Source organism: Ammodytes marinus (assembly GCF_949987685.1).
Source record: "Ammodytes marinus genome assembly, chromosome: 12".
In the NCBI taxonomy this organism is placed as follows: Eukaryota; Metazoa; Chordata; class Actinopteri; order Uranoscopiformes; family Ammodytidae; genus Ammodytes; species Ammodytes marinus.
The window spans coordinates 20,689,989-20,702,354 of record NC_137216.1 but is presented as its reverse complement, the minus strand read 5'-3'; the positions used below and the strand labels follow the sequence as shown (position 1 = coordinate 20,702,354).

General features: G+C 39.7%; 1 protein-coding gene across 2 annotated transcripts in view; it reads right to left on the bottom strand.

The window, feature by feature from the left end:
- col4a2 (collagen, type IV, alpha 2) overlaps nt 1–12,366 on the bottom strand; it is a 62,646-nt gene that overhangs the window by 36,829 nt on the left and 13,451 nt on the right. For both annotated transcript variants that reach the window (XM_080038230.1, XM_080038231.1), the window contains exon 4: nt 4,742–4,822. In XM_080038230.1, coding sequence (XP_079894356.1) covers nt 4,742–4,822 — 81 coding nt within the window. The remainder of the gene's footprint in view (nt 1–4,741; nt 4,823–12,366) is intronic.

Below are 12,366 nucleotides of genomic sequence, written 5' to 3'. Positions count from 1 at the left end.
CGCTTTCCATTGTATTCACAAGTGAGTCCATCAGGCCTCGGAAAGTGTACAGCTTAAATATGCACGCAATAAGTCACAACAAGTGGCAAACAAGTCCATTTAAAATGCTTGGCTTCTCGGAAAGTAGAACCTTATCTTTCAGTAACAAGTGGATAAAAGCCATATAGGTACATGCCAGAGATGTTTGTAGTGTACGTCTTTGGCAGACCAGTTTCGTTAAGGAGGTCGGACCTGTGATTGAAAAGCTATTTTCTCTTATTTTCATAGACAAACGGCAAACAATGATAAAGTCTGACTGCATAACAAAAGCTCTTCAGTCTCTTGGCACCGTCGTTATCACTAAGTCACCGAATGATGGAAATCCTTTCCTTCACATCCGTCTGACGCAGAGAAAGAGCGAGAGAGAGTGGGGAGGAGGAAGAGAAAAGGTCGACAGACTTCTGCGTCCTTCAGATGTGGAATGTGGAACTTCCTCTTTCTGTCCCACTCAGCCTCCTTATAGGGTTTCCCGTATCTTCAGACAGTGTGCAGGTCGCAGGTCAGCCCCACTGTAAAGTTGGTCTGGTAACTTCTCCGTGCATGCCAAAGTACGGTTGCTGCTATAGACTTCCCTTTACATTCCTTTCTTCACCTCTGTATTTTTAAATAATGTCTCCCTCAGGAGCTGCTCTTACTGGTAGAAGGGAAGTTTTATAAGTGTCCCTCTCAGTCCTTGAGTTTACGACATCACACGGCTGAACTGAGACATTTATAGTTCCTATGAGCACCCTTTACAAGATAAAAGAAACAGGGAACTGGACGGTGTAAGCCCTTGATAGTTTGTCCTTAATAACTTGGAACGAGTTGCTCTTTCACGAAACCCTGTCTTTCAGAAATCAAGCATGTGTAAATAGTTTTCACGATTACTCAGGGTGAATGGCAGTTTATTTATGTTTAATATTGCCTTAGAACTTTTTGTAAGTTAACCCTACTCCGATACTTGTCCAGATGTTCCATGCTCACCAACAGGTACCGCACAGTACTGTATGTACGTTTAGTGTGTGTCTTTGATTTTCTGGGTGTTCTCCACAAGTCTGTGTAAGCTTACGTTAGCCAGAAGCCACTTCTCTAAGTCACTACTCAAATCATGTTTCATCCTTGAAAAGTGAGAATTCCCTGTTTATTCTCACTCCTTAAAACATGTGGGCAATTGTTATAGAAAGTAGGTCTTGGCTGTCTGATTCTGAAAACCCTGTCCAATGATCAGAAAACTATCTGACGATCTAGGCAGCACGTGTCTGCAGCAAAAAGCAGTCTTTAGTCATGCAACACCCAGCCACCCACTTGAAGCTTGTTATCTCAAGTTGTTTAGTCTATGTCTGTCTCTTGATTTCACACCGCTAGTCTCTCTTTCTTTCTATCTTTCATTTCTTTCTCTAATGGGTGTCCCACACTCCACTTCCACTTTGACCTTCACTTCTCAAGAGGTTAATGGTGTAAAATGAATTACTTAAACTGTAGGAAATAATGATAAGTATATCTAACTAATGAGTTCCAGCAGCACAGTCTTCCATATGGCTAAATGCCCATGTCAGCACCATACATTCACAAGATCTTACATATATACTGTACATTGCATTGTTGTGCTACTTTAATTTCCTACAACAGGGGTTCTCAACCTTCTGCAAGCTGGGCCCCCCCCAAAGCTGGGTCATTGCAGTTGGGCCCCCCCACCGATAGATAGATAGATAGATAGATCATCTATTATTGTTATTATCACAAGGGCTAGGCCAGTGGCGCACCTTTGAGTTGAACATTGGGTTTAGGGTTGGGTTCCGGAAATTTCTTATATTTTAACGTTAAATTCTGGTGCACTTTAAAAGCTAATTATGAGATTGTATCAATGAGACACTGAGGAAATGTTTTCTTTTTTAAATCTCCTTAGAAGAGAAGAAAATAGTAGCCAAAATAGAACATACACAGAATAAATTCTACAAAGGTATGCCTGTTATGAAAAATCTTCACAAAACAAAGTCTATGATCAATGGGAAACACTGCTGTCTGACAACCCAGTTCAGAGAATGTTTCAACTATTGAGTCTTGGATTTGGAAAGTGGCCAGATTTAGCTCAAAATGCTACCTGCGATTAATGTGCTGTGCAGCCTGAACGCGGAGTTGTGTGTGTCTCAGTGGCGATTCCAGGAAATTTTGACTGGGGGTGGCCAAGGTGGGCCACAGAGCTAGAGTGGGGTGGCCATCGCACCCCTGAATGAATAGCATGTGATATGCTGTACAACCAATTCAAAGATGATTTATAATCCCAAATGCCCAAATCATGTTAGTATCCGTTGTAATGTTTGTCAGAAAACTAAACCCCTGAAGGGGGGTCTGGGGGCAGGGCCGCCGCTCCCTATACGCAGAGTACGCAGACTGCGTAGGGCACCAAGTTCCTGGGGGGGCACCCCAAAAAAAAAAAAATTAAAAATTATAATTTTTTTTTTTTTTTTTTTTAATTAAAAAGGAAAAAGAGATGGTCCAGGGGCCCCCCAAAATAGTTTTCTTTTAAAAAGTTCATGATAATCATTACATTACAAAAAATATATAAATTAGTTATGAACAGGCCCATCGTTGTTTTTTCTTAATTGTGTAACCTATCCAGGGGTGGATTACTGCACAGGCACACCGGGCACAGGCCTAGGGGCCCAAGGGCTCAGGGGGGCCCTCAGCCAGAGATACTGATAGTAACTTTTCATGTTCAATAGTCAAAGAGCTCAGACACTGATGTCAATAACAGGGTCCAAAAAGGAATAACCTAAATATAAGTACTCATTAAAATATAACAAGATAGAAATCATCATGGGCCCCTCAACTAGTAGGGGAGAAATACAAAAGCAAGTTAAAAACAACAGCATTAGTAGCTCTGTCTAAGGGGGTTGAAGCCCCCCTCACACATACACAAATAAGCTTTATATGTGTGAATTCTAAATTGTTCATATCCACCCTTTATCTGTTGAAATGGGCCCCTCCATCATAGAACATGGGTCTGCAGACCAATCTACTGTTTTTACAGTTGCAGAGTAAAGAGTGCTGTTTAAGAAAAATCTGAAAAATAATGTTCCTTCTGCATCTCAGGATTTGATATCTCTCTAGCCTCTAAAATATCCTCTCAAAGTGCACCAAAAAGCAGTCGCAGAGATCTTGCAAGGGCAAAAATTTTTCGCTCACGCCCTACAGACGCGAGCTTCTTGGTGTTTTATTTTTTTTGAGGGGGGGGGGGGGGGCATCACTGACAATTTCAGCTTAGGGCACCCAAAAGCTTAGCAGCGGCCCTGTCTGGGGGCATCCCCCCCAGAAGATTTTTTTGTGTTTTTAACATGTAATCTAAGCATTCTGGTGCATTCTGGCAAAGATAATAAAGGAAAAAGTCAATATTTATTTCAGTTCAGATGAATAGTAAAATTAGCAAGACAACATAACTTGCTAGCAGCCAGATGCCTAACAACTGGACAGAGGGACGGATGACAACTAGCTTTTGACCAAATATCTTGCTAAAAAAATAAACCTTTATTTATGAAAGTCTGCCCTTGCTAAGAACATGTTACACTTGCTAACTACAAACTTAAATTTTTTTATTCAGATTTCAAAAATCTGCTGGGACACGTGCCCATACACATGCATGGGTGGCACGCATGTCACAAGCACACTTATGCTGTTTTCAAGACCTTTGCTGACCAGAGACCAGTTCTAGTGGCCACAGTCCTACCATTAATTCAGTACTTGAAAATTGCAAACTGATCTCATATCAGTGGATTGGAGTGTTTGTGTGATGAACTTGGCAACTACCTATCAAAAAAAGTTAAGAAAGAAAAAAAATACATATCATCTCTGAACTAGGATACATATCAGGAAAAAAAATTTAATTACAATTTTTTTTTTTTTTTTTTGTAATTTCGCGCCCCATCGGTTGAGAACCACTGTCCTACAAGAAGGCTTGAGGCCATGATCACACTTGACGCTGCCGTGAGCTTTTCTTGGTTTAGTGGACACCTAAGATCATGTCATGTCAACAAATGGCGCCCTAAGTACTTTCAGACATCCCAACCCTGTCTGTGGCACTTAAGCCCATTCTTTCCAACAGAAGATGTAAATCTTTAAAAAGGGGGTAACATAGAGTTTTATTTTGAGAAAGGGGCTATGCAGTTTCCTAAATTAGCTAAATCGTGTGTGAAACATTATTCCCACTAGAATAAATATGGATTTTTTTTGGGGGGGCGTACATGTATTTTCAGCCGTGGATTAACATTCGCTAGAACAATAATTTTTCTTCTTACGGGATTTGTTGACAAAAATACAGAATTACACAAGCCTCATCCTTTTAAAAGGGGGGGGGGGGGGGCATTTAGAATGTATGATATAGCATAGGGAAACTATGAGAAGCTATTACATTTCCTCTGCAAATTGTTTTTTCTAATCATTACCACATTGTGCAGTGTGAGAAAGGTTGGGGTACATTAAACTTGAGGCCCTAAAAGGCCCTTGATAGGAGGAAGGTATGCACTGTCAACAACCAAGTTATTGAAATTAGAATTAGCAGGGGCTGTAAGAAAGCAGCCAGTGTGATCATGGCCTAACTATTCCAGCATGGAAACCAATTAGAGCCGGTGAAAGAGGAAGAAAGACAGAGAAAGAGATACAGAGGGAGAGAGAGGGTGGTGGTATTTCATAAAGCTATTTAGCACAGTAGTAACAGTAAGGCACTTACCCTGGCACCCTTCTCTGGGAAACATTGACAGCCTCCACTGCAGTCTCTTCCTCCACAGGGGCCACTGTGCTTCTTCCCACCCTGTCAGACACAAAACACACAACATGGAGGTTAGATGTGGATTATTAGAGATCAACGTACAGATGACACATATACAATAAAGTTAAACTGCATTTGGCTGTCCACTTTTTTGTTGTTGTTGCATAAAACGGCTTAGATACATGTCCTGCTCTACTCTTTGTGCATTATATTGGACACAGTGCGTTCATGTACTGTAGGTGTGACCGGCTGTGTTTGTGTACACCAGCGTTACTCATAGCGCTGCTCGCTATATAAAACAATACTGTGATATGATCATGCAGTTAATACAGATATTTCATAAAACCATTAAAAACAAGCAGATCTATAACATCAAACCTGTTAAACTAACGTGGCTGCTCTCATACAAATAAGTAATAAAAGAATAAGTCAACAACGGCATTACAAGGTGGAAATACAGACTAGAAAATGATATATTTAAACTTGCTCAGCCGTACGCTGACTGACAGCGGGGTTGCCAGATTTGCGGTTTTCATGCATTACAAGGGAGAATGTGCTCTTGGATAGATTGGGCTGTGGGGGAAAAAACTAACTCACGGTCAATAAAAATATGTTATGCATACCGTCTATCACAGGCATGCTCACGAACATGGAATATATTAAATAATTTGCAAAAAAAAAATAGATCTCGTTTCATATCGCTAAGTTGGACATTTAAATTGGAGAACACTTAACAACCTGGCAACCACACGCACGGTACCGCAACAATGCTAGCTTGGATGCGATTTCAACATTTCATGCTGGTTACTGGTACATTGATAGATGTCTATTCAGAACCAGTTGGGCACCAGGTGGACAGATGAAAAGCTCCACAAACGAGGAAAATTAAGTGTTTTGGCTAAACTGCATATTGTATGTTCACTTTGATCAGGCAGGGTTCCCAATGTCTCTGAATTATTCCAGAAAAATAATAGGCTGCTAAACAGCTCACATAGGACACAGTTGAATTAGCCTCTTAATTTTCATCTCATAGTGCACCAGATTGATGAATTTACCTTTTGAAAGGTAAAAAAAAATGTATTCCAGGGGGGTATTATATGAACACACCCATTTTGATTGATAATATGTCATTCATAATTTTTTTTTAACAAATATTTGAATAAAAAGTAGGATAATAATGTATTATTCAATAGCTTTGATGTTATGTGACCCAGTGTCTCCAAATTATTCCAGATAATAGTACACAGTCACACAACTCTTAATTTTCCTCCAAAAGTGCACCAGATTGATGCATTCTGGGTTAAAAGGTTCCAAATTTTCTTCCAGGGGGAGCATGCCCCCGGACCCCCCTAAGGACTGGGTTCCCTCAGTTTCACAAAATACTGTGGGAAGCACTGGTTCAAGAATTACATATTAATAAGCAGGCATGCTTATGTATGACTGGATTCATAGCTTTTGATACTTTGCGGCAAAAATGGCTCTCCTGCTGACTTTGTCCTGTCAGTGCGGCTCTCCTGAAAAAAATAGTGAATACCACTGGTGTACACTGTGGTTTGTGAATACACTTGTTGTTTATGCCCGTGGTCCTGTTGCATGACTGTGGAAGATAGTTGCAGTGTTGTCTGCATCGTCTGACGTGTGTATTGGTCTGGTGTGCCGAAAGGATGTTTTGGATATGGCTCGAATGACTCATGACAGACATTCAGACATAATGGACCGCCATGTAACCATGGACACACTATTCATCAGAGAAGCTGGTTTCCGACCACTGACAGAGACAATTTGTCCTTGATGTCTGCATACCGACAAAGCCACCCACCATCACAGGCTGATCTGTGCTACATGTGACACAAGGGCGCACACAACCAGGGAGGGGTCAGTGTGGACATGACATGATGAAAGAAAGAGTTCACACAAAAGGGGTTTCCCAACCCACAGGTCAGACATGTCTAGACCCTGCCTGAGTTAGCTGAGATAGGTGGTGACATTAATTGAGTGAGAAGAATTGAGTCTAGGAGAACTCTTGTATTTCTGTTTCAAATAAAAATCACAGGCAAAATCCAAGTAGAAACTTTTGCCTTGCTGATTGTGTGCCACAACCACATTTGATACTCATCAGAAGAACAGACACATGAAGATATGAGCACCAAGTTATTGTTGGAAATACCTTCTTCTGACCCAGATGTTCTCTTCATGGATCTGTGAGTATATCAGTGACTCTTAAGTCCCTCAAGCACTGCTTTCTTGCATATTGAAATGCATGATTTGAAACATGAGTTGCATAGTTTTAAATGTCACGTCACTTATCACAATGGTGTCTGAGGGTGAATTATAATGAAACACATGCACGCATTTATCGCCATAACTTCACATTACAAGTTTTGGTAATCGAGTGAAAAGGCTTTTCCATGGCCTTTTATTTAGCATATACGAGTGACACTTTGACTACAGACATGCAGAGCGGCTCCATGACGTCTTTCTCTCTCGTATCTGCCTACGTCTTCCACCTACACAGCCATACCATAGTCTGCTTAGGCAGCAAATGCCTTGACACCCGCCCCTCTCCCTTGTTAAAAAAAACACAAAACAAAACAAAATAGCCACTTTTATGCCCACGGTGGCAACACAACAGCAGATAAACATTCTGAATAATCTTCCATCCTCAGTTAAACAGCAGATCCCAGCGATCTTTCTTTTACAATGGCCACATTGAGACCCTCCTCACACACAAAGACCTTATTTTACTGTAGAGACGTCGTCCTTTAATGATCCCCTATCTGCACAACAAAAAGACCCTCTTCCCCTCACTTATGGAATGCACAAGGCTGCATTTCTTAGTTAACTATCAATGGATCTGAGGGGTTTCTTTCAAACCACTGTTTAATAGAGCCAAGACATGCTGTGATGGGTTTAAAATAGCCTGAATGCTACGGTGGCATCCCCACTCTTTTCACAAACAGCATTTTTTACTTCTATCCCCAAATTTGAATGAAGCCACTTCTACAGGGTTAATACCTTTATTTTTTTGTTTCAGGAAGGGACAAAGTCCTATCACCCCAATAAGGATTTATCACACGACATGACCTTTCTCCACATTGAGGTGGAAGTCCAAAACATAGACAATAGAGTGTGTTCCTCTCCGGACATACACACAAAGGAATCCCATAAAGGGAATTACACATTATGGAGCAATGCACCGTCAATTAAACTTTAGAGTTTCAGGCTCAAAATAGCCGATGTTTTTTTCAGCGGCGGACAATAGGATTGTGCTGCAGTATCCTGTTTTCTTCACCTGCCGTCATGATGACCCAATCTTTCCATGGCTACTGTACAGAACACCTTGGAAAGAAATCAGATGATTATGTGTCGCTTCAGTTCATCAAAAGTAGATTAGAACAAATATCTACCCCAATATAAGGGGGGAAAAAGTTAAAATGTTTATGAGATTGCTGCCTAATATTTTATTTCCATTTTTTTCTGATGGGCTATCATTGTTCATTAACCAAATGTTTACAAATTCCAATTGAACCAGCTAGTAGAAAATGTGTAAATCAAACTCTATCATGGGCCAAACAGGCCATATATCTATTGAAAAGGCCTATATCAGTTTGGTAACAAGCCAGGTTTTTGTGGTGTGAAAGAGAACAGGTTTTTTTTTCATAGTATTTATTTTTTAGCATGAATAACACATATGCACAAGGTCCGGACCACGTTAACAAAACTACAAGTGTTTAATGCTACCCCCTCTAACCCTTGCCAATAAATGACTATACATCTGACACACATACAGTAGGTAGCTATACTGTAGTTAGAGACAGAGGACCGCGATCCAGTCTCATCATGCAAAACTGAACGCTATCCCAGACTCAACTGCCAAAGAGACATGCAACAACGCTTAAGTGTCTTGTTGTAGACCCACTGACTATCTGATAACATCAACACTTATAATCCAAAAAACAAATGAATAATACTTCTATATTCCAGAAAGTTTTTAAGAGTTTAAATGGAAATTTATTTTAATGCCTTTATTATGAGAAACGTCAGACAACAGTGTGTTTGATATTAAACAATGGCCCTAATCCAGGTCAGTTCCTTGGATACAGTTTGCTGTGATTGTTCATCTTTGGCTTCAAGTTTACAGTACAGCTCGCCAGTGTTGATCATATTTTATGTCCTGTGAACTACTGCAGTCATTTGCAATACTTCAAAATTTGCAATCATGTGCATAGACGTAAACATGCCTTTCCCTCCTCTTTATATATATTTGACCTGTGGACCACACATGCAAGTCAATAACATTTTCCATGGAAGAAGAAAATAGGCCCGACTTGTCCAAGTAACAATAAGCTGTTTTTTCCTCTTAGTGCCAACTAAGAGCACAAACAAATCCTATTACTATTTTGCCAAGTTCCACAATTTTGAAATGAGTGTGTATTTCAGTTTATCATCACCATAAGCAGAGCTACAAGAAGAAAATAAATGTTGAAATCATTGGTTATGTAAAAAATACAGAACAGAAGGTCTTGCAGTTCATTAATTCAACCAACCCCAAGTGACATACTGTAAATAAAGGTTTAATAGAATAAGTAAATATATATCATTTGGATGAATCTGTAAAAAACAGAGCCAGTAAGGTCAGATTTGTATTACAGATTACTGTTACTGATATATGTGTGTGTGTGTGTATGCATATGTACATATATGGGCATTTACTGTATATGCAAGCCACTCACATGCAATCATTTATGAGTAATTTCCATTCACCGACCTTTGACAGCTAATGTTAATAACTGCATGAACCCTGACAAAATGCCATGCAAAGATAACCTTTAAGCCAGCACAGTACAGCACAAGGTCTTTAAGCAACAGTGGTCAGATGAATGCCTTTTTTAATGAGGAATGTTGTTTTCTTTTTGCCTCCCTGTACTTTAGGGCTGCACTGGTGCCTCGCTCCAAATGTACAATGACCTTTTCAACATACCGTGCAGTTAATGTAATAAAACCAGCTGGGTCAACAGCACACTTTCTCATGCTTATAGTTTTACTCTCTTACTCTACCTGACTCTTTTTTCACAATATTGGGAAAGAACAATGTAGAGTTTACATGCCTTGAATATACGTGAATATAGTGACTGGTGACACAGTATCCTCTTATTCAATTAATTTGTCTGTCTATATTATTGGTTACTGGTGAATCAATGCACTTTTATTAATCAAGCACACTTTGAATTGTCGAGATCCATTATTATCTGTCATTATTTTCATTATTGGCCTGGTTAAGGCAAGCAAATTGACAATGAAGTCACTTAAACATAGCTCAACAATAAATCAGTATAAGTTCTATGAGTTATTAGATACTTTATAAAGTACTGAAAAAGTTCAAACAGATGACTTAATATGCATGTTTTGTCAAGCAACAGTCCCAAACCCTAAGCAATTTCATTTACAATGATGGTTCATGTAAATTGCTTTTGTTTGTGTCAAACTGTCAAGCTGGTGTCAAACTATATATTCCATGACCAACTCATTTATGAATCAATGCAGCACCAGTCTCTTACCCTGTACCACTATCATCAAGAATATATTCCGACCCTGATGTTGGTTGGATTGTGTGGGTTGTCTGTGGTCAGCCTGTGTCACTATGGTCTTGTTTCCATGTACCATATACAGTAGTTTACCACAGACATAGCCACATCCCGTCAATGTAAAAAGCAGCCAAAATCCACACAGCATGTCTGCCAAGTGAACAGGACGATGTCTCAATAAGAAGAAAAGGCAGACAAAGCAAACTATAACGGCAAATTCAAAATACAGATGCAAATGAATAATGTTGAATAATGTTACAATAATGTTGAGAGGAAGATCGAAATGAAGAAGGCAACTTTTTAGAAGAAGGGACGATTTGAACCGGAGCAACCAGGAAACGGCATAATAATGGCCACAATTATTAGACAGATTGGACACATAATCCCAACATGAAAGAGAAAAATGCACAAAGCCATAAACCCACAATTGGGGTTAATCCAGATCATAACATAAATCAACCATACATTCAAGCCAAAAAATGCATAGTGAATGCTCTCCACAATGAAATAAAATGGCAAAATGGGGCATAAAACACAGAAGAAGACAAGGAAACGGACAGGAGTCCACGATGTCGACACACAGCTGTGCATTCCACATCTCCCCCGGTAAATGACTCACTAAAGCACCCTGTGTTCCATAGAGATTATTTAACACACTAAAAACATCATTTAAAAAATTAGCCTGATGGACAGTTTGACTCATTGCCGTGACATGAAGACGTGTTTTCCCCATAGAACCTTCATCATTTGTTTGCAGATTTCTTGTCTTTCTCACACACAATATGCTGCAACGAAAGGATACTGTTTCTCATTTGCTGTTGTTTTCAGAGCTTCTACGGATCAACCTTGGTGCCACCACAGGAAGATCTTGAAACAGCCATCACTCTGAAGCTCAAGTGATGGCGGTGACAAACTGATTCCATGGAGGTTTCTCAGTTTTCACACATGAAACGACAAAGTGAAGCATAAACAGTGTTTGTGTGACCCCCCCTCCCCCCCACTGTGTTTAAGGTATCAGAGAACACAGGTCACAGACTATTTCAGGTCAGAATGCATGTTTGATGTGAGATTGGTGGTAACACGGTTTTTACCCTTCACTATCTCAAACATGGGGGGGAGGGGGACAACACAGATGAAACCGAGCAGAGAGATGTAAAATACGGCCTGTGTGATGACGGTGATGAAGAGTCTTAGGACTAAGAGTCAACAGAAACCAAATCCCACATGGAAGAAGGGAGAGTAGGCCGTTTGGCAGTAGCTGTTGCTCATCTTTAACGAAGGACATGACCCTGTGGCCTTTCCACTTTGACCTTGGCCTAGAGGAATGTCAAATCCCACTATTCAAATTTGTGGATGAAAATTCACTTCGACAACCTCTTGTTTGGTGTTTGGCTGCTGCAATCCCCACCAAACTTCAGAAGACACGACACACTTCCATAAAACAATGTAACCTCTGGACCCACGATGTTGCTAACAAACATCACATGTTAGAATAACGATCCCAGGTTAACTTGAGGTTTCCAAAGCACTATAATTATGCAATTTTCTCTACAAAGCCCTTACATTTGTGTGAGTCCTTGCATGGAAGCAATATGACTTTTAAATGGCAAATTAAATGTCAGTCAGCTGGTGCACTGCTTTGAGTTTTTTATCTACTGTGTAACAAGCAAAAAATTCATTAGGGTGCATAGCAAATTAATATATATATATATTTTGCTATATTCATTTAAAGGTACACTATGGCACTTTCATTTAAAGAAACAGTTATCTTAACTTTTATTATTCATGAGAAAAAAAACATTGTAACTGCAGTTTCAGTTCAACTTGAAATTGCTGGGGTTTAAAAAGCAGCTGCATGCTAGGCTGTACTTTAAAAGATCCACCAATTTAGTAAATAATTGTTAAAGCTAAATGACTGCAGAGAAAATTATTTAGAAATATAACATGAATGATAAACTACGTGCACTTTATCATTCATATTGCTTTTTACACTCCCAGGAA